The sequence below is a fragment of the Saccopteryx bilineata genome, chromosome 1, assembly GCF_036850765.1.
Source record: "Saccopteryx bilineata isolate mSacBil1 chromosome 1, mSacBil1_pri_phased_curated, whole genome shotgun sequence".
NCBI lineage: Eukaryota > Metazoa > Chordata > Mammalia > Chiroptera > Emballonuridae > Saccopteryx > Saccopteryx bilineata.
In genome coordinates, this window is record NC_089490.1 from 405,063,430 (window position 1) to 405,091,428 (window position 27,999).

Genomic DNA, 27,999 nt, shown 5'->3' on the forward strand with positions numbered 1-27,999 from the left:
TGATTACACACAATTCTTAGAATACTTAAATACTTAAAATAACGCAGCTGGTCCAATTCTAGGAAGTGAAATGTCTCCAAATAAGAAACAGGAACTGTGGATGAAAGAGCTCTGTGTAGTCAGAGGTAAATACTGTTATATCCCAGGAGACAGACCACAGCAAACCCAAAGTGAATTTTATAAGTTTTATTGCAAACCTTCGCAGGGACTGCAGGCAACCCACGCAAGGGAACACTGCAGCCCCGAGCTTCTAAAATGGCAAAATTAAATTTATTCTGACATTAAGAAACATTTTTGTTATATTTTTTTAAGTTATGCTTTTTAGAATTTGTAAAAAAGAGGGGTTAAAAATTTAAAAACAACAAAAAGTTGCCTGACCAGGCAGTCGCGATGTGGATAGAGCATCGGACTGGGATGCGGAGGATCCAGGTTCAAGACCCTAAGGTCGCCAGCTTGAACACAGGCTCATCTGGTCTGAGCAAAAGCTCACCAGCTTGGACCCAAGGTCACTGGCTTGAGCAAGGGGTTACTCTGTCTGCTGAAGGCCCACGGGCAAGGCACATATGAGAAAGTAATCAATGAACAACTAAAGTTTCACAACGAAGAAAAACTGATGATTGATATATATAATTGTAATATATATAATACATTCTTAGTAAGATTTAGTAAATTCGGCAGGTCCTAGTGTGAATGTAAGTTTTTTCATTCTTGTGCTTATGAGAAACATGAGCCTGATGTGTCCTAGCGATTTCTTCAATGTTTGGGCATATAATTGAAAGGCAAACTCTCATTTCCTCATAAAAACATTGAAGAATAATTCCTCTCTTTTTACTCTTAATTGTGTTGATGCAGAAAGCCCCCACCATACATATCATCTTAACTTTACACCAAACAAAAGGTAGAAGAAACTTGCCTCCAGTCTTTCCGGGGAACATGGGGGGTAGTTTAAACAATTCAGCACCACAACTTAACAACTTTTTGCAACCTAATCAGGCAAATGAATTAGGGAGTTGGGCAGACTGTCAGCTTACAGCCAATTCCCCACACCTCTGTCCCCCCAAAATCTAAACTCCAAAACCCTGTTGGTTTTTTGGTCCCCAACAGGCACATATTTCTCTGGAATACCATAGGGCGCACCAGTGCACCCTGGCACACACTTTGAGAACCACTGCCCTACTCCATCGTCCCCAGATCTGCATATTTGCCAACCCATGGCCGTTGGCAATAATCTAACACCAACCAACTGGAGCCCACAATTTGGGATGCAGTGAAAGGGGCGGCTTTATTCAGTGCAAAGCTTTATTAAACAGCGTGAGGACAGCAGGACCATAACAACAGTGTAGAGGGAGGCAGTGCAGCTGGGGAAACAGCCTTCACAGGACAGAGGCACAGACAGGAGGGACGGCTCTGGGACCCAGCCAGCAGGAGGGCCGGAGGGGTCGTCCTGGGAGACCCCGGAGGGAGCGCAGCTGCGTGAAGCTGAGGTCTTGGGCTCTTGGCCTCCAGACTGTGAGGGAACAAGAGTCTGTAGTAACTGTGGACAGCGGCCATGGGGAGCCGACACCCCTCCTTTGTCCCCCTGCACCCCCACACAGCAGACAGTTCGTGGAGGACTGGCTGGTGACAGTGTGGGCACCTGGCTGTGGAGGTGTCAAGGACACACCTGTGTTCAGGCGGGGCTCCGGTGCTCTCCAGGGGGTGGTGCCGGCACATGAGGCCTCCCTACACTCAGGATCCTCCCCTGAATGCCGTCCTGGTACTGTGTGCTCTGATGACTAAGGTGACACTGAGGAGATAAGGGACAGCCAGGCTGGGAAGCACATCATCACTGTTACTATCCTTCAAAGTGGCAAACGGCCCCCTACCTGTTCCAGAGCCATCGGGACCCTAGCCTGACCCTCAAGCGGGGGTGGGGGTGGGGATGATGAAGACAGGTCAGACCACGTGACCACTGGGGGGGGTGGCCTCCTTCATCTACATCAGCGTGCGAGCCACCCACCCCTTCCGGGTGCTCCAGGGTCCAGGGGGGACTGGGGTCTCAGATTCCACGTCCACACTGTCAGCAGACAGGCTGCAGTCTCCTGTCGTGGGGACTCAGGTCTCTCGCAATGACGTGACGGGCACTGAGCCTCCAGACACCTGAAAAACAAGGCCCTGTCTTGGGTGGGCGAGTCAGCACGGGTGGGGCTCGCACCCCCAGAGAACAGGGGCCCAAGAATCCCAGGGCTCAGGGAGTGAACTCTGGTCTCAGCTCTGTCCCTGCTGCCAGCTCAGCTGGCTTTGGTCAGGGCTCCTCAAGGCCACTTGGGTGCCTCAGTTTCCCCACTGTGGATCGAATCCTCCCAGTCTCAGGCTCTTCCAGCTCAGGGCCCTCGGCTCCTGTTGGGCTGAGACTCAGGCAGTGAGGGGCTTCCTGGAGCTGGTCTGCCCACTTCCTGACGTGGGGCTGGGCTGCCCCTGGACAGGGGGCCAAGCCTGGACCCGCACTCTGCTCAGGGAGGACAAGCGACTCATCATGTGTCTTTTTTACCATCCCCACTCCCTGTGAGGACAGAGAGCAGACAGTCCTTAGAGGTTAACGGCAGGTGACAGGAGACGTCTCCTCAGTGGGAAAGAGGGGAGAGTGGTCGTCCCCTCCCCAGGCAGGGATCACGTCAGGGAGCTGAGCTCACCTGCTTTCCCCACCGACCTGCCGGACACCCTGCCCCAGCCCCCACCTGCCTCTGAGATGGGGCTGACACTGCAGTCACCACACACGAGGGACCCCCAATCTACCCAAGCCCGTCCCTCAGCCCCAGAGGCCGGGGCATCACGGAGAGGGCACTGTGATGCCGCCCAGAGTGTTCTCCCTTCCGGCCACTCCAAGGGCAGGAAGAGCCCCCGCTGATGACGACCAGGGACTGAGGACCAACGGCCCCGCCCCCTCCAAATTCAGGCTCCCCGGGACCCGCCCCGCAGCCCAGGTCCTCACTCACCCCCGTCCAGTGCTCTAACTCGATGTTCACAGCATTCGGGCGACAATGACGTGAGGACTGGGATCCTCTGTCTGTTATTTTCTTGATATAGAAACTGAGACAGACAGTTAAATGGCCAAGCAGTTTACAACCATCTAGTAAATGACAAAAATCTTATCTTCTGTAACCAACTGTAGGGAAAACACCTGTGTTAGGCTCACCTTTGCACTTGGTTTGATGACTGGATGCACGTGGCAGAGACACGTGCTAGGATACTCTGTGTAGGGCCGTTTTCCGCAGATCCCTGTTCACCGCCCCCAGGGGACGTATCCTGTTTGCCTGCCAGCCTACCAAGCGCTCTTTGCTCACCTGCCTCCAGGGAAGCTGTTTCCCTGCCTGGTTGCTGCTCCGCCCTTGCCTAGCTTTTACGGTGCCAGTTCTGCCAGTTCCGTAGCACTTCTATTCCGCCCGAACCCAATGTGAACCCGCCTGGCCTCGGCCACCGGGTGTTACAGCAAGTACAGACAGCTTACACTTCTCATTCCCAACCAAAGGGTAAACATCTGAAATCGGTGCTTTTCTGCCATGAACCAGCGCAGCTAGTAATGGTCCAGGTCCTGAGTGAGAACGGTGCAGAATGAAGAAATAGACTGAAAGAGAAAAGAGGATGGGATGGGAGGCCTCTGCAAGTTGATGGCAAGGCCAGAGCAAAAGCAAAGCCCCCGGTCTGCTTTACTATATAGTGCAGAGCCCTATGCAAATAAGGAAGTCTCTGATACAAAGTCACACCTCTGAGGCATAAACAGGAATCCTCATTAGAGTGCACCCTCCACCACCATACAACAGTCAAGGTTGAGGGGAAGAGCTTAGTCTTAAACTAAGCCCTAGGCCAGGGGTTGTGAAGCTTTTTGGCTGAGAGAGCCATGAACACCACATATTTTAAAATGTAATTCCATGAGAGCCATACAACGACCCATGTACGTTAGGCATTATCCAATAAAGATTTGGTGTTGTCCCGGAGGACAGCTGTGATTGGCTCCAGCCACCCACAACTATCAATATGAACAGTAGGAAATGAGTGGATTGTAATACATGAGAATGTTTTGTATTTTAAACGTTAATTTGTTTTTTATTAAAGATTTATCTGTGAGCCAGATGCAGCCATCAAAAGAGCCACATCTGGCTCATGAACCATAGGTTCCCGACCCCTGCCCTAGGCTATAAGGATTTTGTCAGCTTACAGCCTGTTTCCCACACTTTTCAACCTTGTTACACTTGGAAACCAGTGAAAATAGGAGAACTATGTCCGCGACAGACAACTAAAGCAGAAATCACCCTGAGTGTATGCAAATTCGACTGAGATCACTGGGCCTGTAATCGTCAGACAACATCAGAGTGATTAACTATTTTTGGACCAGCACAAAATCCCAGCAGACTGAGACTACTGGTTGTGCAGGGAGACAGATTCCAGAAGTCCAATTAGTGTCATTGGTGCCAACCACACTCAGGAACAGATGAAGAAGGGAATGATCCTCAGTTTGGCACACCCATCTAAAGCTGGTGAATATTCTATTGAGATTCTTTCCTAAGATCACCCCTAAACTCCCAGTCTTTAGAAACCCTCAAAATAAAAGACCCAGTATGCTCTCCTCACAGGAGCAAGCCTCTGTCTTTCACTGCCCCTGCCCACACACCCACTCCCGGGTATGTGTCTCTATTGGGCAGATAAAATATATTATGCTCACTTTGTTAAAGATGGCGTTGCCCAGGTGAAATTAATGTGTGTCTCTGTGGGCAGGCAGGATCTTTGTAGCCTGGGGCTTGGTTTTGGAATTAAGCCTTTCCCACCCTTTTTGATGTGGGGTGGTACAATCCAGTCATGCCTCAGAGAAGTGACTTTGTATTAGAGACTTCCCTATTTTGTATATTGGATTAGAGGTTGTGAAGCTACAATATAAAATGGGGGCAGAACGAGAGTTTGCTCTCTTGGTTCCTGGGATGATTAGCATGAGAGAGCAGAGGGAGCAGAGCAGAGAGCAGAAAGAGGCCATGTGGCCAGGAGAAGCAGCCAAGATGGTGGAGTGCTGAGTGAGAGGCCAGTTTGTGCAGAGTTTGTATCTGGGATAAGGAAGGAGATGGGGAACTGAGGAGAATAAGGCTGGTGAGCTAGAAACCTTTGATTCTAGGAAACTCGGATAAGTCAGTGGCTTTGTGAGCACTGAATGTGAGTGGGTTTTGGAGCCCAGAGTGTATTTTTTACTTGCCCGCCGGGTGCAAGCTAGGATTAAAGACTATGGCCCACCAGTTTGTGGCTCCATTGTTTCTTTACCAACTGTCCGAATCCAATGTGAACCTGCATGTGAATGGCCACGATGGTGGCTCCTGGCCTTACAGTCTCCAAAACTGTAACTGTCGTCACAAAACCGGCCACCCAAGAAACAAGGGGCGGTGGCGGCTGACCCCAGGGTGTGCCCAGAACCTATCTGCAAGGGCCCTTTTCCTTTAAGAGTCTAGGCAGCCCCGCCAGGTTCTCTCCGAGGTGGGGCTATTCTAGCTGGCTTCTACTTTAAGCCCTTTCTTGTCTCCCTGTCCCCCAGCCCCAAGAAACTTCCTCTCAAGGTCACCTGGACTCTTGTTGTGAGCGTCTTCTGGCATGTGGGGCAAAGGAGTTTGTAAGATATGATTTTTGAGTTTGCTCACTTTTAGTGTTAGAAAATGGCGCTTGCAGCGCCAGGTGTGTAATCTGTGAAATTCCTAATGACCTTCCTGCTTGGGAAGGGCCACGGTTATGCTAATGTTGCTGGAGGAGAGGCTTTCCCACAGGAAAAGTTATAAGAGGAGAGAAGAAGGAGGAGGGGGAGAGAAGCCATGTTTGGCTGAAGAAAGAGAAGTCAGTGTTGCAGAGTAAGAAGCCATGTTGGCAGATGGGGAACCAGAGGTGAGGGGCTGTGGGACTGGTGGGGCCCTTGATTCTAGGAGGAACCGGAGAAGATTCTCCTGGTTGTGGAACCGGATGTGTCAGCAGCTCTGGGAGCTCTGAATGAAGAGGGAAGTGTGATTTCCTTGTGTGTGTGTTGGGCAGATAAAATGTATTATGCTCACTTTGTTAAAGATGACACAAGGAGGCCGTCGCCCAGGTGATATTAATGTGTGTTGTGGGCAGGCAGGATTGTTGTAGCCTGGGGCTTGGTTTTGGGATTAAGCCTTTCCCACGCTTTTTGATGTGGGGCAGTACAATCTAATCATGCCTCAGAGAAGTGACTTCGTATTAGAGACTTCCCTATTTTGTATATTGGATTAAAGGTTGTGAAGCTACAATATAAAATGGGGGCAGAATGGGACTTGGTTCTTGGTTCCTGAGATTATCATTAGAAGAGAGAGCAGAGGAGAGCAGAGAAAGGCTGTAAAGCCAGGAGCCAGGGCCAGAGCCACTATCACAGCAGCCTTTTGGTCCATGCAGGTTTGCATTGGATTCGGACAGTCGGCAAAGAAACAGCGGAGCCAAAAAATGGTGGGCCATAGTCTTTAATTCTAGCTTTGCACCCGGCGGGCAAGTAAAAATACACACTGGGCTCCAAAACCCAGTCACATTCAGTGCTCACAAAGCTACTGACTTATCCAAGTTTCCTAGAATCAAAGGTTTCTAGCTCACCAGCCTTATTCACCTCTGTTCCCCATCTCCTTCCTTATCCCAGATACAAACTACACAAACTGGCATCTCACTCAGCACTCCGCCATCTTGGCTGCTTCTCCTGGCCTCCTCCACGTGGCCTTTCTCTGCTCTCCTCTGCTCTCTCTTCTAATCTCAGGAACCAAGAGCCAACTCTCGTTCCGCCCTCATTTTATATTGTAGCTTCACAACCTCTAATCCAATATACAAAGTAGGGAAGTCCCTAATACAAAGTCACTTCTCTGGGCCCTGGCCGGTTGGCTCAGCGGTAGAGCGTCGGCCTAGCGTGCGGAGGACCCGGGTTCGATTCACGGCCAGGGCACATAGGAGAAGCGCCCATTTGCTTCTCCACCCCTCCGCCGCGCCTTCCTCTCTGTCTCTCTCTTCCCCTCCCGCAGCCAGGGCTCCATTGGAGCAAAGATGGCCCGGGCGCTGGGGATGGCTCTGTGGCCTCTGCCCCAGGCGCTAGAGTGGCTCTGGTCGCAACATGGCGACGCCCAGGATGGGCAGAGCATCGCCCCCTGGTGGGCAGAGCGTCGCCCCCTGGTGGGCGTGCCGGGTGGATCCCGGTCGGGCGCATGCGGGAGTCTGTCTGACTGTCTCTCCCTGTTTCCAGCTTCAGAAAAATGCAAAAAAACAAAACAAACAAACAAAAAAAAACCCAAAGTCACTTCTCTGAGGCATGATTGGATTGTACCACCCCACATCAAAAAGGGTGGGAAAGGCTTAATCCCAAAACCAAGCCCCAGGCTACAAGGATTTTCAACACACATTAATATCACCTGGGTGACGGCCTCCTTGTGTTATCTTTAACAAAGTGAGCATAATACACTTTATCCGCCCAACACCAGGAAAAGCAGCCAAGATGGCGGAGTGCTGAGTGAGATGCCAGTTTTTGCAGAGTTTGTATCTGGGACAAGGAAGAAGATGGGGAACTGAGGAGAATAAGGCTGGTGAGCTAGAAACCTTTGATTCTAGGAAACTCGGATAAATCAGTGGCTTTGTGAGCACTGAATGTGAGTGGGTTTTGGAGCCCAGTGTGTGTTTTTACTTCCCTGCCGGGTGCAAGCTAGGATTAAAGACTATGGCCCACCAGTTTTTGGCTCCATTGTTTCTTTGCCGACTGTCCGAATCCAATGCGAACCTGCATGGGCCAGGCGGCTCTGATGGTGGCCCTGGCCTCTGGCTTTACAGTTTGGGAGAGACTGGGGTTATTATTAATATAAAAGGGGAAGCCACTAAGCCCTTGTAGTTTCTGGGTCTACTGGATCAGTTTTTCATCAGAAGCTGTTTTCTACAAATGAGGGGACGCTCTGGTACAATATACAGTGTGTCCGTAAAGTCATGGTGCACTTTTGACCGGTCACAGGAAAGCAACAAAAGATGATAAAATTGTGAAATCTGCACCAAATAAAAGGAACACCCTCCCAGTTTCTGTAGGATGACGTGGTAGCAGGTACGCATGCGCAGATGATGACGTAACACCGTGTATACAGCAGAGCAGCCCACGGCCATGTCAGTCGAGATGTGGACGGTACAGAGGAAAGTTCAGTGTGTTTTGTGGCTCGCTAAATTCGAATCCGTGACCAAAGTGCAACGTGAATATTGGCGCGTTATAAGGAAGCGCCACCACATAAGAATAACATTACTGGGTGGGATAAGCAGTTGAAGGAAACCGGCAGTTTGGTGGAGAAATCCCGTTCTGGTAGGCCATCAGTCAGTGACAAGTGTGTAGAGGCTATATGGGATAGCTACCTAAGGAGCCCTAAAAAAATCTGTGCGTGAGCCCACATCGAAATGCACTGGATAGGTATGAAACTGGGAGAGTTTTCCTTTTATTTGGTGCAGATTATACATTTCTATCATCTTTTGTTGCTTTCCTGTGATCAGTCAGAAGTGCACCATGACTTCACTGTATAGTTGTGGTTAACCAAATCTAACCTGATTCAACCTGATACAGCAAGGTTTTTCTTTTCTTTTTTGGACAGAGACAGTCAAAAAGAGGGACAGATAGGGACAGACAGGCAGGAAGGGAGAGAGATGAGAAGCACCAATTTTTCATTGCAGCACCTTAATTGTTCACTGATTGCTTTCTCATATGTGCCTTGACCACGGGTTGGGGTGGGGGTGGGGTGCATCTAAAGCAGAGCCAGTGACCCCTTGCTCAATCCAACTACCTTTGGGCTCAAGCCAGTGACCCCTCACTCAAGCTGGTGAGCCCGCGCTCACGCCAGCAACCTCTAGGTTTCGAACTTGGGTCCTCTGTGTCGCAGTCTGACGCTCTACCCACTGTGCCACCACCGGGTCAGGCAAGGGTTTTTCTGATATCAGTGGTGCGCACACATCCTTTTTCCAGGAGGGTGAAATGCATTTAGAACTAAATGAACCAGATACTGAACCCACTGAGAAAATAAAGATTCCCAACAAACCTCCACAAGAGGGAATGAATCTCGGGACCAACCAAATGTTTGCTAACCATCCTTTCTCCTCATTATTAACCTCACTGAGAGCCTCAGGGACAGAGTAACAGGCTTCCCTCTGTTAGGTTGGGGTCCACGGCTCCTGTAAACTCAAGGTCCCTTTAAAACTCAAATATGTCTCACCCAACCTCCCACTTGGGAAACTTCTTCATTAAGCACCTCCCTCCCCCAAACTCCCCCTCCCTTCAAGCAACTCCCCCCACTCTGGGAGGATTCTGGGAAGTGTCCTTGGACAGGGCCTTTGGGAGGGGCCTGAGGGTTAGGAAAGGGAGACAGTCTGTGACCAAGGCCACAAACCTGGATGCGCTGATCTGAGCATGTCCAGGAGCACCAACCCCGTGCCAGCAAATGCCTGCAGCAACCCCCCATCAGACACCCCCTCCTGCAGCTCTGAGCTGACTCCACCAGGGTGTGAGCCCCTCTCTTTCACAGATGTGTAAACAAACTTCTCATAAACTCATCAGGCCTGTCTCTCCTCCTGCGGGTTAACACCCACCTGGCTCAGAACGGTGTAAAACAACCCAGACACCTGCACGGATGCCTCTAACTCAGGGGTCCCCAAACTAAGGCCCGCGAGCTGCATGCGGCCCCCTGAGGCCATTTATCCGGCCCCCACCGCACTTCCGGAAGGGGCATCTCTTTCATTAGTGGTCAGTGAGAGGAGCACATTGACCATCTCATTAGCCAAAAGCAGGCCCATAGTTCCCATTGAAATACTGGTCAGTTTGTTGATTTAAATTTACTTGTTCTTTATTTTAAATATTGTATTTGTTCCCGTTTTGTTTTTTTACTTTAAAATAAGATATGTGCAGTGTTCATAGGGATTTGTTCATAGGTTTTTTTGTTTGTTTGTTTTTGGGGTTTGTTTTTTTTTGTATTTTTCTGAAGTTAGAAATGGGGAGGCAGTCTGACAGACTCCAGCATGTGCCTGACCAGGATCCACCCGGTATGCCCACCAGGGGGCAATGCTCTGTTGCAACCAGAGCCATTCTAGCGCCTGAGGCAGAGGCCATAGAGCCATCCTCAGTGCCAGGGCCAACTTTGCTCCAATGGAGCCTTGGCTGCGGGAGGGGAAGAGAGAGACAGAGAGGAGGGAGGGGGGAGGGGAGCAGAAGCAGATGGGCGCTTCTCCTGTGTGCCCTGGCCGGAAATCGAACCTGGGACTCCCACACGCCAGGCTGACGCTCTACCACTGAGCAATCCGGCCAGGGCCTGTTTATAGTTTTTTTTATAGCCCGGCCCTCCAACGGTCTGAGGGACAGTGAACTGGCCCCCTGTGTAAAAAAGTTTGGGGACCCCTGCTCTAACTCTTAGGTGGCTGCATACCTGTTTCTCTGTAGATGGGGAATCAGTTCACAGTGACTTCAGTGTCCTATTTTGGGGTATAATTTGCCAACTGAGAGTAATTTGACCTGGAGTCTTTCAATTAGGTTAGGCAGGCAGGTAGTTAGATATGAGTTGGAACAGGCAGAGGAGGAGAGGGTTAAATTGTTTTCATGTACTATTGTATGTTTTCAGGGTCTAGGTGAAATTTTTTTATTTTTTATTATTTTGTTATTTTGTATTTTTCTGAAGTGAAAAGTTGAGAGGCAGAGAGACAGACTCCCACATGCCTCACCAGGATCCACCCGGCTTGCCCACCAGGGGGCGATGCTCTGCCCATCTGGGCCGTTGCTCCATTGCAACTAGAACCATTCTAGCTCCTGAGGTGGAGGCCATGGAGCCATCCTCAGCACCTGGGGCCAACTTTGCTACAATGGAGCCTTGGCTGCAGGAGGGAAAGAAAGAGACAGAGAAAAAGAAGAGGGGGAAGGGTGGAGAAGCGGATGGGAGTTTCTCCTGTGTACCCTGACCGGGAATTGAACCAGGGACTTCCACACACTGGACCAATGCTGTACCACTGAGCCAACTGGACAGCACCTCTAGGTGAATTTTTAAGAAAGGTTTTATTTATTGACTTGAGAGAGAAAGGGAGGAAGATCATAGCTGCTTCACTTTAGTGGCTCATTAACTGCTTCTTGTGTGTGCCTTGACCAGGCAAGCTTGGGGTTTTAACCTGTGACCTCAGCATTTCACATAGATGCTCTATCAGATGGGTGGGGGACTGAAGACTTAACATTTTAGCTTGACATTAAGAAAGAAATTTAGTTCAAGCCTTACTGGACAGTGGTGCAGTGAATAGACCATGGGCCTGTGATGCGGAGGACCCAGTGCCCCAACCCGCGTGATGAATCTATTCCAGGGTCTTGAGCTGGAAATGGTACGAAATTAAGAAAATAGACTTAAAGCAATAAAAGGATGGCTTTGGGAGGATGCCACAGCTCCTTGCCAGCCGTAACTCCTGAGCCACAAAAACATGGCCGCCCCCAGAAAACATACTTCTTTATATACTGAATGAGGTGGGACATTAGCAAATCAATCACGTTTCCAAGGCAACACAAGAAAATCACCAGGTGCAGAAACACCCCCACCATCTTAAGGTACACAAAGTAACCAGCTTCCAGTCCTTCCGGGGAACATGGGAGGCAGGACGAGCACTGAAGCACAGCCCTTTGCAACTCAATCAGGCAGGTGAGGAGGGGGGCTGGGCAGACTGTGAGCTTACAGTCAGCTCCCAGCACCTCTGTCCAAACTGCAAAATATCCTGTAGATTTTTTGGTCCCCAACAACCCAGGTTTGAAACCCCAAGATGCTGGCTTGTGTGTGGAATCATAGAGATGACCCCACACTTGCTGGCTTGATCCCAAGGTCGCTGGCTTGAGCCCAAAGGTCACTGGCTGAATTCAGCAAGGGGTTACTCATTCTGCTGGAGTCCCCCAGTCAAGGCACATATGAGAAAGCAATCAATGAACAACTAAGGTGACACAACAAAGAACTGATGCTTCTCATTTCTCTCCCTTCCTGTTTTTCTGTCCCTGTTTGTCCCTCTCTCTGATTCTCTGTTTCAAAAAAAAAAAAAAAAAAAAAAAAAAAAAAAGTTCTAATCTTTTCCATTTTCCTTCTTAATACTAATTTTTACTCTGTGTCTCCCGAATGGGTAAAACCATTTTGGGTTAGTATGTGGATCTGAAACTAGTTTCTACTCTGTACTTCCTCCCTCACTCTCTAAGGCCTTTAGTCAGTTTTTGCTTTAAGCAATGTAATATTTTCATGAATTTGCTCCAGAGTTTATTTTGTAGGTCCTCTTTATAATATGTTTTATAGTTTGTGGGCTTCAGAACAGTTTTCTCAGAGTTAACTTTCAAGAGTGACAACCATCTGCTGAGTCCACCTTGGGACATTCACTCTCCTTATCCTAGTCTGGTCAGTATACACCCCCAACGAGGTCAGACCTGGAAATGGAAGAGGTTTCCCTCAGCTTTTGGCGGACGGCCACTAAACCATATGGAGTTTACAAATTCTTCTTTACTTCTGCCCTCTGGTCTAAGCCAGAAATTTCCAACTGAAATGGTCTCTTTAAGTCTGAGGGCCAACTATACCAGTTGTCTCAATAAAGTCCGAGCTCTACGTTGATCAGGCGTCCCCAATTCAATGTCCCCGTGCAGTGGGACACTCCTGCTTATCAGCAGGGCTGGCGGCCTCTTTGAGACTACTCTTGAGGCGGCTGTGAGGATTCTACTTATCAGTGCCGAGACCAACTGCCACCAGGGGAAAGACATGACCGACACACAAGTTAGTTGCAGGAATCACACAGAAAATTTATTACTCACAGATCCTACAGCGTGCCTGGTACAGCTTAAGGGGCCCCATCAGTGTGCTTCTCTCAGCTGTCCTTGGTCAGAGCAGTGTGGACCCCTCAGCTTTGGTACCCTTTCTGGCATACACCTTGTAACAGCTGTTACTCTACAGGATTATCACATCTAGCCACTTTTGGGGAGCTCCTCGCAGGGAGCTCTTTTTATCTATATAATTTCACGCACGCACTAACTGGGTCCTGAGCTAAGGTCAAGGTCTTGTCTATCATATTGCTACACACTAGATTAGCTCCCACCCAGAGGGCACAGCCTTATTCACTTGCCTTAATGGCTTTAATATTATATCCTAACTTATTTCTATATATCTTCTATATTTTTCTTTATTTCTATGTATTTAATTACTATAACATTATATTACTGTAACAATTCACACGCAGTACCTCTCACCATATGGTGATCACAAACCACATAAACATCTGGCTGTTGTCAGGATTCAATCTTTTTGTGTGTGACACACACACAGAGAGAGAGAGAGGGACAGACAGGGACAGACAAGGAGAGAGATGAGAAGCATCCATTCTGCTTTGAGGCACCTTAGTTGTTCATTGATTGTTTTCTCATCTGTGCCTTACAGGAGGGTGGGGGGGCTTCAGCCAAGCCAGTGACCCCTTGTTCAGGTCAGCGACCTTGTACTCAAGCCAGAGACTTGGGCTCAGCCTGGCAACCATGGGGTCATGTGTGGTCATGATCCCAAGCTCAAGCCAGCGACCTCAGGGTTTTGAATCTGGTTTCTCTTTGTCCCAGTCCAAGGCTCTAATCACTGTGCCACTTACTACTCTGGTCAGGAGTAACTCACCACTTTGTACTTCATGGTGCTTAATGAAGAAGTTGCCCAAGTGGGAGGTTGGGTGAGGGGAATTTGAGTTTTAAAGGCTCAGGAAGGACCTTGACCTGTTTCCAAGACCGTCAAAAACCCTGTCAGCTTCCTGTTAGGGGCCCCTGCAATCTTCCCTCTGCCTTCCCCTTTCCCTCTTCCTCCCCACCCTCTCCCCTCCTGCCCCCTTCTCTCTTCCTCCCATCCTGCCCCCCTTCTCTCTTCCTCCCCTCCCCCTCCCCTCTTTCCCCCTTCTCTCTTCCTCCCCTTCTCCTTCCCTCCTGCCCCCTTCTCTCTTCCCCCCCTCCCCCTCCCCTCCTGCCCCCTTCTCTCTTACTCCCCTCCCCCTCCCCTCCTGACCCCCTTCTCTCTTCCTCCCCTTCCCCTTCCCTCCTGTCAACCCTTATCTCTTCCTCCCCTCCCCATCTCCTCCTTCCCCATTCTCTCTTCTGCCCCTCCTCCTCTTCTTCTGCCCCCCTTCTCTCTTCCTCCCCTCCTGCCCCTTCTCTTTTCCTCCCCTCCTGCCCCCTTATCTCTTCCTCCCCTCCCCCTACCCTCCTGCCCCATTCTCTCTTCCTCCCATCCTGAGCCCCTTCTCTCTTCCTCCCCTTCCCATCTTCTCCAGCCCCCCATCTCTCTTCCTTCTTTATTGCCCCCCTACTGTCTTCCTCCCCTCCTGCCCCCTTATCTCTTACTCCCCTCCTGCCCCCTTCTCTCTTCCTCCCCTCCCCCTCCCCTCCTGCCCCCTTCTCTCTTCCTCCCCTCCTGCCCCCTTCTCTCTTCTTCCTACCCTTCTTCTCTCTTTTTCCCCTCCCCCTCCCCTGCTGACCCCCTTCTCTATTCCTCCCCTTCTCCTTCCCTCCTGCGCCACTACTCTCTTCCTCCTTTTCTACTTCCCTATTTTCCCCCTTCTCTCTTCCTCCCCTCCAGATCCCTGTCTCTCTTCCTCCCCTCCTTCTCCCCTTCTCTCTTCCTCCCCTCCCCCTCCCCTCCTGCCCCCTTCTCTCTTCCTCCCCTCCTTCTCCCCTTCTCTCTTCCTCCCTTCCTGCCCCCCTTCTCTCTTCCTCCCCTCCTGCCCCCTTCTCTCTTCCTCCCCTCCTTCTCCCCTTCTCTCTTCCTTCCTTCCTGCCCCCTTCTCTCTTTCTCCCCTCCCGCCCCCTTTCTCTCTTCCTTCTTTTCTCCTTCCCTCCTGTCCCCCTTTCTCTCTTCCTCCCCTCCCCCTCCCCTCCTGCCCCCCTTCTCTCTTCCTCCCCTGCCTGCTTACCCCCTTCCCTCCCTTTTCTCTTTTTCATTGGGTTTTCGGGGCTGTGTTTAGGGAGGGCCCCCTAGGGGGCAGGTTCTGAGACTGCTGGCCCCAGCATTTTGTGTTCACCCCTCCCGGAAGGAAAGGTCAGCCCTGGGAGAGTCGGAGAGAACTGTGCTCTCAGACACCTTCCCCTGGCCTCCCCTGCCTTAGCACCATCCAAGGAGCAGCTCCAGGAAGCTGTGGGCTGAGGGGTGAGGTAGGGACAGGTGTGGGTTAAGGGACAGACTCCTGGGCTGAGGTGGGAGCCCGGTGACCACTGGCATGTGTGTGCAGGTCATTAGCTCAGTGTGCTGGTCCCGGGGCTGGAGAGAAGGTGAGCTCCTTCTCTTGCTTTGGCTTTGGGGCTTGTGCTGTCGCTGTCGGGGTGGCAGCAGGAGTCCTCGACACACACCCCTCCACTGCCTGGAAGAGACGGTGAAAACTGAGGCTGGGGGACAGCGTGCTTGTTCTGAAGAGAGAAACAGGTGCCTAGCTCTTGGTTCCCTGCAGGGACCAAGCTGGATGCGGTGACTGCTGTGAGCAGAAATTTTATCTGGCTTTCGGTAGCAATTGCGATAAAAGGGAATTCACCGCCCACAATCAGTAAGTAGTGCCAATAAAAGCAGAAAAGCTGCTGTCAGCCTGTGAGTGAGTGTTGGCCTACGAACGAGAGATCTCATACGTTGGGAGCAGGTAAAAGCAGGAGTATTTAAGGCCACACTGTCTGTGTGTCTGGGCTGTGGGTGTCACTCTGCACCATGTCTCTGGGAACTGTTTCGTTGCTGCTGCCTCTGCTGCTGCTACTGCTGCCAGGAACCCAGGTGGGTTTGCACCCGGGGGACTCTGGGGAGGGAGACGCTGAAGGCCCTGGTGGACGTGGCCCAGCCTGAGGAGAGCCAGTCTTAGCTCTGGGGTCCAAAGAAAACCCCATGGCGTCCTGCACCCCCCCCTCCAGATCCCCAGCAGCTCCGGGCAGGGCTCTCCCCCCCTCCCTTCCCTTTCCCCCAGGGACGGGGTGGGGTCGTTGGAGGTCTCAGGGCCCCCGGTGCTGTGTCTGGGCTGTTGCTGTTCACCCCCTGGCAGGCAGGGCTCTCCCCCCTCCCTTCCCTTTCCCCCAGGGACGGGGTGGGGTCGTTGGAGGTCTCAGGGCCCCCGGTGCTGTGTCTGGGCTGTTGCTGTTCACCCCCTGGCAGGCAGGGTCTCCTCCCTGAGGAACCTTCTCCTCCCGGACCCCACACCGTCCCCAACACCCCGCTCCTCAGCGTGGCTTGAGCTCAGCCACCAGGGATCACAGTCCCTGAAGGGAGAGGGAGGGACAGACCGGGTCTGGGGCTTCTCTGCTGGGCTGAGGTCTGAGCCCTGTGACAGCTGGGTGTGTGTGCCAGGTCAGCAGGGAGTGTCCCTGTGCTCAAAGGGGCTGGAGCAGAGACCCTACTCTCCGGGAACCAGCCTGCCGGACTCTGAGGGCTGGGAACCGGGAGACCCGCCCCTCCTCCGCCCGGTGAAGCCACAAGTGAACACTCTGGGTTGGGGAGGACACGGGTGCTCATCATTGTGGAGGTGACCGCCTCCAAGCTCCTTTCTCAGAGTGGCGTTTGTGGTTCATGGACACTTTGACAGACTCACATGGGTACGGTCTGTAGAGCACCCCTGAGCACCTGTGTTCACCCCCTGGGTGTGGACCCCACTGTGAATACCACACAGTCCAGCTGTCCTTCCTCGGGTGGGGGGAGGGGCAGACGCATCCGACCCCTGTTCCCAGGAATCTGGAGGCCACTACCGGATCCCAGCACAGGGTCCTCACTTGCAGCGGGTGCTCCCAGAAGTCTCTGCTCCCCACACCTCGCTCTGCAGTGCTGCTGGGCTCACAGTAGGAGGGGCTACGAGGTATCCTCACCCCCTTCTTTTATGAGGAAGAGTTTGGGAAGCATTCATGTAAATTCTTTAAATGTTTGATAGAATTCACCAGTCAAGCCATCTAATCCAGGGCTGGTCTTTTAAGAGAGTTGTGGGGGGTTTTTTGTGACTGATTCAGTGTCCTCGCTGGTTATAGGCACGTTCAGATTTCTTTTTTTTTTTTGGCACATTCAGATTTTTTCATTTCATGAGGTTGAGCAATATTTTGGCACACAACTGTTCATTGTACTCTATTTTATAGTCTTTTTTACTTGAGTAGGATCAATTGCAATTCCCCACTGTCCCCTCGTTTCTGGGGGCCTAGCGTGTGGTCTGTGCTGGAGGAGTCTGTGTCCACAGGGGAAGAACATTTGCCTGCAGGGCCCTGGGTATGTCTGGGAGGTCCGGGGGTGGGCTGTGTGGTTCCGGTCCTCCGTGCACTTACTTACCTCCTGTCTGAGTCGTCTTCTGCATTGCAGGTGGGTGATTGGACCCAACTCCTCCTGAAGGACCGTCTACGCCCTTCACGTCTGTCAGCTCCGCCTCACGTGTGCTCAGGGTCTGTCATTAGGATGGACATCTGTACTTGTTTCCTCTTCTTCTACACTGACCCTTTTACCAGCATCTAGTGTCCTCCTCTGCCTCTCGTAGCACTTCCTTACCCAGCATGGACTTTGTCTGCTCCGGGGGCCCCTCCCTCTGCCCCTGGTTACTACGTGCATCTAATATCACTTTCCCTCCGTTCACTTTTGACCTCTGTGTGCACCTGGACAGAGAGGGCATCTCTTGTAGACACCGTGTAGTCGATCATTTATTAAATCCATCCTGCCAATCTCTGTCTTTTGATGGGAGAGTTTAATGCATTTACATTTAAATAACTGCTGTTGAGGATGGACTTCTGCCACTTTGCTCTTTGGGGGTCAGGTGCTGGGGGCCACCTTCTCTCCATCACTTTCTCTCCTGAAATCAAGCAGGGCCTGAGAAGACTCACCACACAGATGCTGTCCCCAACCATGTTGTCACGTCCCCAAACCCTCTGGGTGCTCAAAGGCTGCCGCTCACATCACTGGGGCGGCCCTCCCCCAACCTGCCAGCTGCTGCCACCCCCAGGATGCTTCTCTCTTCAGGGGGAGCGTGGTGGCCCAGACCCCCTGAAGGGGCCCCTCTGAGCACCTCCAGAAAACTCGGTCTCTTCCTATTTCTGCCAGGTCTACCCCCTCCTCCTTCAGGGACCTGCCTGTCCCTTTGTGCGTCCCAACTCCATGGTGTGGCCTCAGTCCCCATGCTTTTTCATTAAAAATTTTTTTCTTTTATTTATAGACTTTAGTGAGAGAGGAAGGGAGAAAGAGAGACAGGAACGTGGATCTGCTCCTGTATGTGCCCTGACCGGGGATCGAACCGGCAACCTCTGTGCTTTGGGACGACGTGCTAACCAATTGAGCTGTCTGGCCAGGGCCAACCTCTGTCCCACTTTGATGCTCGGTCACCCCAGATTAAGTTTTTGCTGATGTTGATGTTGTTACTAAATTCCCCTTCCTTATAGAACTGTACATAGTAACCGGTTCCACCCCAGGGGATGGAATGAGAAACGGCTCACTTCCTGTCCCCACATGTGGAGCCAGTGAGCTTAGGACCTTCCCACTCGCGGGACAGCAGACACAGGGGCTGTGTTCTCCGTGGGCGGGGCGGGGGCGATGAGGTGTCCTGCTCCTCAGTGAGGTGGTCTGGGGTGGAGACCCAGCTCCATAGCCCCTGATGCTTACAGCTGACATTGGGGTTAATGAGCTGTGACGTCTGCGCAGCTGAGAGGCACGCCCACCACAGCTCAGGGGACACACAGTAGAGGTGACTATTAGTGAACTGCGTGCTGTCCTTTTCCAGCCAAAGATGATTATCACCACCGCGAAAGCCCTGGTCTCTACACAGAGCCACCTCCTGAACAGCCGCTGTGGGTCCAACGAGTACTGGGCCGCCGGCCTCTGCTGCCCGCTGTGCCCCGCGGGTGAGTCCCGGAGGGTTCTGTCCAGCAGGTCCTGGAATAAATGCCCATCCAGCCGTGTGACAGGAAGTTCCTCTAACAGTGCAGCAGGGCGGTGGGGAGGGGCAGCACAGATGTTGTGGGGGGGGCCCAGGGAACACCTTCCAGAGGGGACACTGGTGGAGGGAGGTGCCCGAGGGTCGGTGTGCGCCCTCAGGAGCCTTCAGAGGAGCTGGCGATGCTCCCGCGGGAGGACTCAGCCCGGGAGCCCCCGCGGTCCTCGCGCTCCGATAGGGCAGGGTGTGGTGAGCTGGGTTTAGGGGGCAGAGCGGTGGCTGCTGTCCGGTGCTTTCACTGGCCTTGGACACCAGCGTGTTCTCGGGGGTCCCAGTATCGGTGGAGGTCCCTCCGCTGCCCCAGCACCGCCGTGGGAGGAGCCAACACTTGGCGGGCATGCCTGCACTCTGGAGGCCAGGTCGAGCCCCTCTGTCCCTTGTCGTTTCCTAGAAGTTGTAGAAATCCCAAGGTTACTTGGATCCAAACCCGGACACAAGTACTTGTGATGTCTCATTGGAGAGGCTGGGCCCAGGGACAGGGTGGGCAGGACGCACAGCAGGGACACCAGGCAGCCTGGAGGGTCTGATCACAGCGCTGACCCTTCACAGGAGAGTATGTCCGTGAGCCCTGCAGGAGCCCCCACACCCAGGGGACCTGTGAGAAGTGTGACAGAGGGACGTACACGGCGTTCCCCAACGGCCTGGAGTCCTGCCTGCCGTGCTCCATCTGCTCCGAGGGTGAGTCTCCCATGGACACCTGCTGCCCCTTGACCCCGCAGTGGCCAGACCGGGAGTGTGTCCCTAAGGAGTCCTTCACCTCAGCCTCAGTATTTACCCACAAGGATGAGCACTGTTTAGCCATGAAACTAAAGAAGCCAGGTGTCCACTCAGCCAGCCTCTGGTAAAGAAGGGACATGCGGTCACCAAGCTCAGGGCTCCCAGTCACTGCCAGGAAGTGGCTGCAGGAGGCTCAGCAGTGGACAGAGAGCTCCCCACACGGCGGCAGTGAGAAGGGGACAGAACCCAGTTACACTCGGTTAGACCCTCAGCAATGTTGTTTCAATTTGAATCACTGTGTTCAAATTGAAAGTTAGTCAATGGACCACAGGCCCACAGACCTGGGAAGGTAATTGCTATGCTTGAGTTAATGAGGGAGTGTTTATTATGTAAATTTTAACACTAGAAAAATTGAAAGACTAGAACACAGGGCACCAGCAATTAAACAGTTGGTGGTGGTTCGATTCCCGGCCAGGGCACACAGGAGAAGCGCCCATTTGCTTCTCCACCCCTCTGCCGCGCTTTCCTCTCTGTCTCTCTCTTCCCCTCCCGCAGCCAAGGCTCCATTGGAGCAGAGATGGCCCGGGCGCTGGGGATGGCTCTGTGGCCTCTGCCTCAGGCGCTAGAGTGGCTCTGGTCGCAACATGGCGACGCCCAGGATGGGCAGAGCATCGCCCCCTGGTGGGCATGCCGGGTGGATCCCGGTCGGGCGCATGCGGGAGTCTGACTGTCTCTCCCCGTTTCCAGCTTCAGAAAAATGAAAAAAAAAACAAAAACAAACAAACAAAAAAAAAAAACAGTTGGTGGTGTTGGATCACATTAGTGCATGCATGGGCGTCATTTGTGTACATGTGTGTTTGTGAGCATGTGTACACATGTACGTGTGTGCATGTGTGTGTGACTGTGTGTGTGACTGTGTGTGCATGTGTGTGTGACTGTGTGTGTGCAGGAGTGTGTGACTGTGTGTGTGCATGTATACGTGTGTATGCGTGTGCATGTTTGAGTAACTGTGTGTGTGACTGTGTGTGTGACTGTGTGTGCATGTGTGTGTGACTGTGTGTGTGCAGGAGTGTGTGACTGTGTGTGTGCATGTGTGAGTGACTGTGTGTGTGCATGTATACGTGTGTATGTGTGTGTGACTGTGTGTGTGCATGTGTGAGTGACTGTGTGTGTGCAGGAGTGTGTGTGAACCACTTCAGTGTCGGCTGCAGATGTCACAGTATTTCACCACTCCAGCATCCACACCTCCTAGGGACACACACATTCCCGCACAGATCGGGATGCGGTCCCCCATTCGGGAGAGTCAGCGGTGATTCCCAACATCCAGGCCAGACTCGGACTTACTGTCAGTATTTCTTTAAGAACTGCCCTCGCTGCTCGTCTGCAGGGAAAGGAGTGGACAGCTCTAGCCCTCAGGCCCGCAGGACTCACCCCCTAGGTGAGGCTGAGGCTGGATGTTCCTGTCCCCTCACTCAGACCATGACGACCTAACCTCAGAGGATCCCAGCTGTGACATCTGCACCTGCAGTGTCCCTGTTGGCACTGAGTTCCGTAAACGTGGTTAGAAAGGGGGAAACGCAATGGGAAAACCTCATTTAATGTTTCTGTAGACACAAGGTGTACACACCGTCTCGATGAAGAGAAGTCTGGGGAGTTAGATTTTTAGAAAAGAATACTCCCTGTGGGGTCGCTGTGAAACTGATTCCAAATGCGTCTACGAAATTAGTCACAGTAACTGAGCTCGCACCCCAGCTCACTATGTGTGCCTGGGAGACAGGTGTGTGAAGAGGTGGCGGGGACGTCCCCAGCAGGGTTACAACAACCCTCAGGACCATCTCGGTGCATCCCCTGTGGCCGGCTGGGTCCCTGCTGGGGCCACAGTGCTTCCAGCCCCGATGGCCGTGTACGTCCACATGTCCACACAAGGACACGCCCCCTGGGACTGACCCCGTCTTTCCTGAACTGCAGACCAGGAGGAGGTGGCGCCGTGCACACCGACCAGCAACCGGAGATGCCAGTGTCGAACAGGCCGTTTCTACCACAGCCCCGACTCCCCTGAATTCTGCAGACCTTGTAGCACGTAGGTGCCTCTCTGCCAGGCGCTGTGGGCGGGGTCAGAGGTGGCTCTGGACCTGGGCTTGTGAGGGTTGATCTTTAGGAGCTGAGAATCAGAAGGACATGTGACTCTCGACCCGGTGAGACAGCCCAGCACCAGCCCAGAGTCCTCTCTGCCTCCAGCTGAGTGGTTCTCTTTTATCTGATCTCATCCCCCCTCAGTCCATGGAACTGTGTGTTCAGTTTATTCTATATTTGCACAAATGCTGTTTCCCATAGTTTTATTTTTCTCTCTAAGTTTTCTGACTGCTTCCACTGTTTTAGTGCATAACTGAACTTTCTCAAGCTCACTTTTCCTGAGCTGTCCGACATTTTCTGTCCATCATCCCTCATGGAGGTTGTGTCCCTGGGACCCCTGCTGTCCTGGGCTCCGCCCACCACCACTTCCCCTTTCTAAATGGCTCCTTTGTTTTGCTGGAGTGTGTCCTGACATCGTGGCCTGAGGAAGGACACAGGACATGCTTGGACTTCGGGTGCTTGGCTCTTTACAGAAACATGTCGTACCCTCTAGACTGCTGACCATCTGTGTGCAGAGTTCTGGAGGCGTCTCACCAGCGTCCTCTGGCACCTGAGGTGCTGCCCAGCTGCCCAGGGACTCACCCGGGGCACTGAGTGTACAGGAACCCAGGACTTCATGTCCCGCCTTCTCCAAGGCTGTGGATGTGTTCAGTGGATAGAGAGCAACGTGGCGGCTGCCGGCTTCCGGTTCCTGAAAGGGCGTCTCCCCTAAAGAGAGTGGGAAGCCTGGGGCTGGTGACAGGAGACCTCTACAGCTGTCACCCTCCACGGTGCTGCAGAGAGCTGGGGACATGTGAGGGGGCTGGCAAGCAAGTCATTCTTCCTGGGTCTCAAAATGCGTGACTGTGGATGATACGTCACAATTTTTCAACAATTAGGAAGGAAAGTCTGAATTCCTGAGCCTTTGCTAAAAGCAGGACAAATTCCTTTTTTTCCTTCAGTTCACAGACCTACAAAGAAGGTCATGAATATTCATGAGGAGGAAAACACATCAGCTGTCCTCCTAGTGGGGATGTGGGTGATGACATCTGAGATGCTGGTTCTGGGGGGACAGCCTCGTGGGGCCTCTGATCACAGCGCTCCCCGAAAGTAGGTCGGGGGAAGCACCCCTCTGGGAGCCACCCAAGAGCCCACCCTCTGTTGGTGACAATCTGGACCTGGTGCCTGGGTCTGGGGTGGACCTGGAAAGGTGAACACTGGGCGTGTCTCCCTCCTGACAGGTGTCCCAAAGGTGTCGCTGTCCTGCAAAAATGCCACTCCACAGCCGACACCATGTGTGACATGCCCGGTCCAGGTAAGGAAGTGGTTTTTGTTTTCATAGGAATTTTTTATGGAGATGAAATTTCAAAGTAACCATTTTATTTTATTTAAAATTTACCATTTTCAAGTGAACAGTGTACAGGCTTGTTGGGCAGATAAAATATATTATGCTCACTTTGTTAAAGATGGCGCTGCCCACACAGAAGCTGTCGCCCAGGTGATATTAATGTGTGTTGGGGTCAGGCGGTGGGCAGGCAGAATCCTTGTAGCCTGGGGCTTGGTTTTGGGATTAAGCCTTTCCCACCCTTTTTGATGTGGGGTGGTACAATCCCATCATGCCTCAGAGAAGTGTCTTTGTATTAGAGACTTCTCTATTTTGTATATTGGATTAAAGGTTTTGAATCTACACTATAAAATAGGGGCAGAACGGGAGCTTGCCCTTGGTTCCTGGGAGATTAGCATTAGAGAGCAGAGAGAGGCCACGTGGAGGAGGCCAGGGGAAGCAGCCAAGATGGCGGAGTGTTGAGTGAGAAGCCAGTTTGTGCAGAGTTTGTGCAGGGAGAAGGAAGCAGATGGGGAACTGAGGAGAATAAGGCTGGTGAGCTAGAAACCTTTGATTCTAGGAAACTCGGATAAGTCAGTAGCTTTGTGAGCACTGAATGTGAGTGGGTTTTGGAGCCCAGTGTGTGTTTTTACTTGCCCGCCGGGTGCAAGCTAGGATTAAAGAAGATGGCTCATCAGTTTTTGGCTCCGTTGTTTTTTTACCGACTGTCTGAATCCAATGCGAACCTGCATGGGCTGGGCTGCTGTGATGGTGGCCCTGGCTACTGGCTCTACAGGGTTCTAGTCCCGTCCCCTCTGTCTGGTTCTGAAGGGCTCACAGCACCCGTCACACAGCAGCTCTCCCTGCCTCGGCCCCAGCACCCCGGTCTGCTCTCTGGGACCCGTCTCCCTACTCTGGGCGTGTCTGAGAGAGGCCTCGCGGGCTCGTGTGTGAGTTCTCCCTCCAGTGTGGCATCTCCAGGTCCTTGCTTGTTGCAGAGCGTGCCCGAGGGTCCCTGCTCTCTGGCCGAGCAGCACTCAGACCCGTCCCAGCATGGGAGGTGGTCTGGCAGGCTGTGGTGGTCTCCCCTGAGCCTGCGTGCAGGGCCCGGAAGGTCATCAGTGTGACCGCAGCGCTTGTCCCAGCGGGTGCGGGTGCAGGGGGTTCTCTGCGGTCCGTTCTCTGTGTGCTGCTCGCTGGGACACATAGCGCTGTTCCCTCTTCCTTTGTGGGCAAATGAGAAGAAAGCAGTACTTTGGGGGTGTCTCTGAGGTGTGGCTGCTCTGGAGCCGGTCTCGTGTGTGAGCCGGGAGGGATCCCCGCTCCGCTGGGAGAGATGTGGGCCTGGACATGGAGAGACATTCCAGCTCTGATAGCAGGCGCTTCCTCTCTGAAGTGTCCCTCGGGGGAGAGGGAGGGCGTGCTTACCGAGCCATGGCGCTCTTGGTCTGCTCCCTTCCAGGAAAGCCAGCTGGTGGTTCTGCTGAAAGCTCCTGGTTTGTAACAGTGTGGGTGAGCACTGGTATCAGCATCGGTATCGGCATGGTCAGCATCACAATCGGCACCCACATCCGCTGCTGTAGAAGACCAGGTAGAGTAGAGTCCGCGCTGCCCCGCAGGGGACACAGGTCAGCAACCAGGTCAGGAACTGCAGGAGGTGCTAGGCGGGCGTTCTGCATTTAAAACAGAGCTGCGCTCACTTCCTCACTCAGGGACCTTCCTACGTGAGCTGGCGCTCTGGGCAGGGGGCTGTGTGCCCTGTGCGGGACCAGGCGCAGGGGTTCACACCAGCATCCCAGGGCAGCGGGCAGGGGCAGGGTGTCTGGGTGCCCTTGGCCGGGAAGGTGGAAGTGACTGGAGCTCCCACCAGGGAGTCGGGGAGGTGAGAGCACTGAGCGTGCTCACTCACTGGGGACTTTAACCTGTTTCCAGCTGTGAAGCTTTTTCACTTTTCCAAAAAATAAAGACACTTTCTTTGTTACGACTTCAGGACTTAGCGTCACAGTAGTCCTGCTCCAATTATATAAGTCATAATCATTTGCCACATAAAGATGGGGGCATAATCTGAGAAATATGTCCCCAGACAATTTCATCGTTCTGCAAACATCACAGAGGGCTCGAGCACCTGGAGGGTGGAGCTGACTAGCATGCCTGTGTGTAAACCGGCACTCCCGGGCTACAGACCTAAAAGCAAGTTACTGTACAAACAACAGGAGATTAAATCACACAGGGAAGCAAGATGCCATGATCAAACATGATGCCACAAGGTGGCAGAGCTGCTGCCTGTGAATCAGCGGGTAGGCTGTCCACAGCACATTCTCACAAGGAGGGAGATACACCCAGAAACAGATACAAAGTAGAGACTAGTGAGTCCATAAAGCAGTAACATAGTTGCTCATTATTGTCCGGTACAGCTACTGTACTAATTTTATCTGCTACATTTCTGTGCCTCTTGCTCACACCTGAGTCCCCCCAACCACAGGAGAAATGACATGTGTCCCTATCAGCTGCATTCTAGTCTGGTGGGCGCACAGCCCTATGAGTGGCCCGTCATGGACTGAAACATTGTTACGTGGTACAAGACAGTATTTTCATAGCATTTCCTTTCTCATTTTCAGGAAGATTGGATGAGCTAGGCAGCCATGTGAGTATCACTGGGATTGTCCGAGTCGGGGCTTCAGGCCTTGAGGGCCACAGAGAGTCCCCAGGGAGGCAGCCGGGGTCCCCCTGCATGTACATGACTCAGCCTTTGGGGAGCCGTCCGCACCCCCTCAGCAGACCCTCAATGTTGTGCTGGAGACGACTTCATCTCTGCTGGTCTAGACCCCCGGAGTGGAAACTGAGGCACTGGGGGCACAGGGCTGTGTCCGGGTTCCCCAGGGCTGTCAAAACAGATGACCCCAAATATAGGGCTTAAAACACTTGTGCCTGATGTCTGACAGAAGTCTGCAATCCAGGTGTCAGGGGTTTGGCTCCCTCCCAGGCCCTGGGGGGGTCCTCCCCTCTCCTCTTCTGCTGGCTGCCAGCAGTCCTGCTGTGCCTTGGCTGTGGACCTGTCACTCTGGTCTCCGCTTCCGTCCTCACCTGGCCTCCTCCCTAAGAGTCTGTATCTCTGAGAAGCTCTCTCTGAGGACACTGCCTTGTCACTGCTTAGGGCCCACTGTTGCCCTGTGTGCCCTTGTCTGCACGGACTCTATTCCAAATAAGGTCCCTTCTCAGGTCCTGTCCAGCATTTAGGAGGTGGACATCCCTTTTGGGGTCACCATTCACCCCATAAGGGACTCGTTTGGGGATCCCCCAGGGAGCTGGGGGCAGAGCTGGACCCTGACCCCGTGAAGCACTCTTCAGTGAAAGTGCACGGCCCTGGCTGGTCTACCAGACACCTTGTCATTTCTTTCCCCTGAAGTGGCTTGGGTCGGGCTGTGCTACAGAATCCTGTCACCAAAAGACCTGACTTTGTTTTTTAGTCACTGGGTACCATCCAGCTCAGCACACTGCCGGCTACGGACCCTGAGAGGGGCCCACCTGCCCCGGGCGAGGCCACAACACCGCTGCTGCAGGAGGGGGACTCAGACTTGGCACCTGGGGCCGGGACCCGCCCAGGACCCTCAGAGGAGCCTGGGGAGGACACTGAGCTGCAGGAGGTGGTGGCCGGAGGAAGCCAGGCAGCCCCAGAGCAGCAGCTGCAAACTGCTGCTCCCACAGCCCACGAGGCCTGTATGGTGAATGGCCGCCACCATGTCCAGGCAGGTTCACACTGGATTCAGGAAAACAGTAAAGGAACTGTGGAGCCAGAAAATGAGGGGCCATTCCGTTTATTAGAATCTCTTAATGGCAGATGAGCAAACAGCAAGGAAGACACTTCCCTCTCTCTCAGGGCTCCCCAGCCCCGACTCAGTTTACAGTTCATGACCCGGACTCCTTCTCTGGACTATCCCTCTGGACTCACAGGCTCTCCAGCCTCAGCAGGGCTCCCAAGCCCCTCATCTTCCCTGCCCCCCCATCTCATCAGCAGAATAGGCTGGGCTGAAATCTCAGGGCTCCCAAGCCCCTCCCAAGCCCTTCAGCACTCCCCAGAAATACTTTCCAGGTGGAAATACCCCTTCTCCTCCCCAAACAATAACAAACAATCACCCCTCCCAAGCCCTTAGCACTCCCCAGAAATACCTGCCAGGTGGAAATACCCCTTCTCCTCCCCAAACAATAGCAAACAATCACCCCTCCCAAGCAGGAAGGCAGTCAGCAATTTGCAACCTGTTGCCCTGAGGACACACCGGCAACCTTCCATAGACTCTACACCAGCGGTTCTCAACCTGTGGGTCATGACCCCGGCAGGGTCCCCTAAAGCCATCGGAAAATACATAATGCATATCAGGTATTTACATTCCAAATCATAACTTTAGCAAAATTACAATTATGAAGTAGCCACCAAAATTATTTTTTGGTTTGGGGTCTCCACAACATGAGGAACTGTATTGCGGGGTCACGGCATTAGAAAGGTTGAGAACCACTGCTCTACATCATGGCTCCTTCTCAACACGAGCCAGCAAACCTATAAAACCCTTGTCTACCCAACATTCCACCCCTTTTGCTCCCTTCACAGTCTACACCACAATATCCCTGTGCGGGGAATGAGGTACATGACACAAACAGACTACAGCAACAGCACAAGTTGTACAATTGCAACAATTACAAAGGCACCCTTCACAGTGTCTCCCTGAGCACTCTGCCCCAGGCGCAAACTGGGGGCCCATCTCTAGCCCCCTGCTCCACAGTAGGGGGGAGGGCAGTACAGTCCAGGGCTGTGTCCATGGAAACCGTAACGTGTCCTTGGTGCGTCTCTCCAACTGGCTTCCTGGTGCAGGAGGGCCTCCACTGGAGCGGCCCCCCAATCAGGG

The 27,999-nt window shown here is 52.8% G+C and overlaps 2 protein-coding genes across 5 annotated transcripts in view; one reads left to right on the forward strand and one right to left on the reverse strand.

The window, feature by feature from the left end:
• Positions 1-1,293: 1,293 nt before the first annotated feature.
• LOC136319043 (tumor necrosis factor receptor superfamily member 22-like) overlaps positions 1,294-27,999 on the reverse strand; it is a 124,931-nt gene continuing 98,225 nt past the window's right edge. For 3 of the 4 annotated variants that reach the window (XR_010728168.1, XR_010728167.1, XR_010728169.1), the window contains exons 4-5: positions 2,000-2,139; positions 1,294-1,507 (exon numbers count right to left, since the gene is read on the reverse strand). The gene's annotated coding sequence lies outside the window, so the exon portion shown is untranslated. Of the gene's footprint in view, positions 1,508-1,663; positions 1,787-1,865; positions 2,140-27,999 lie in introns of all 4 variants that reach the window. The other variant, XM_066252306.1, reaches the window with a different exon arrangement.
• LOC136319042 (tumor necrosis factor receptor superfamily member 26-like) lies at positions 15,652-27,096 on the forward strand. The gene is made up of 8 exons (XM_066252305.1): positions 15,652-15,779; positions 18,742-18,856; positions 19,498-19,626; positions 21,634-21,745; positions 23,019-23,092; positions 24,564-24,692; positions 25,720-25,745; positions 26,569-27,096. The coding sequence occupies exons 1-8, from the start codon at positions 15,717-15,719 to the stop codon at positions 26,941-26,943; spliced, it is 1,023 nt and encodes a 340-aa protein (XP_066108402.1). The 5' UTR covers positions 15,652-15,716; the 3' UTR covers positions 26,944-27,096.

Excerpts from the sequence above, each read along its gene's own strand:
- LOC136319042 (XM_066252305.1), top strand. The coding sequence starts at position 15,717 with ATGTCTCTGGGAACTGTTTCGTTGCTGCTGCCTCTGCTGCTGCTACTG. Across the intron at positions 15,780-18,741 it reads TACTGCTGCCAGGAACCCAG|ATGATTATCACCACCGCGAA; the intron begins GTGGGTTTGCAC and ends TTCCAGCCAAAG. Across the intron at positions 21,746-23,018 it reads TTCTGCAGACCTTGTAGCAC|GTGTCCCAAAGGTGTCGCTG; the intron begins GTAGGTGCCTCT and ends CCCTCCTGACAG.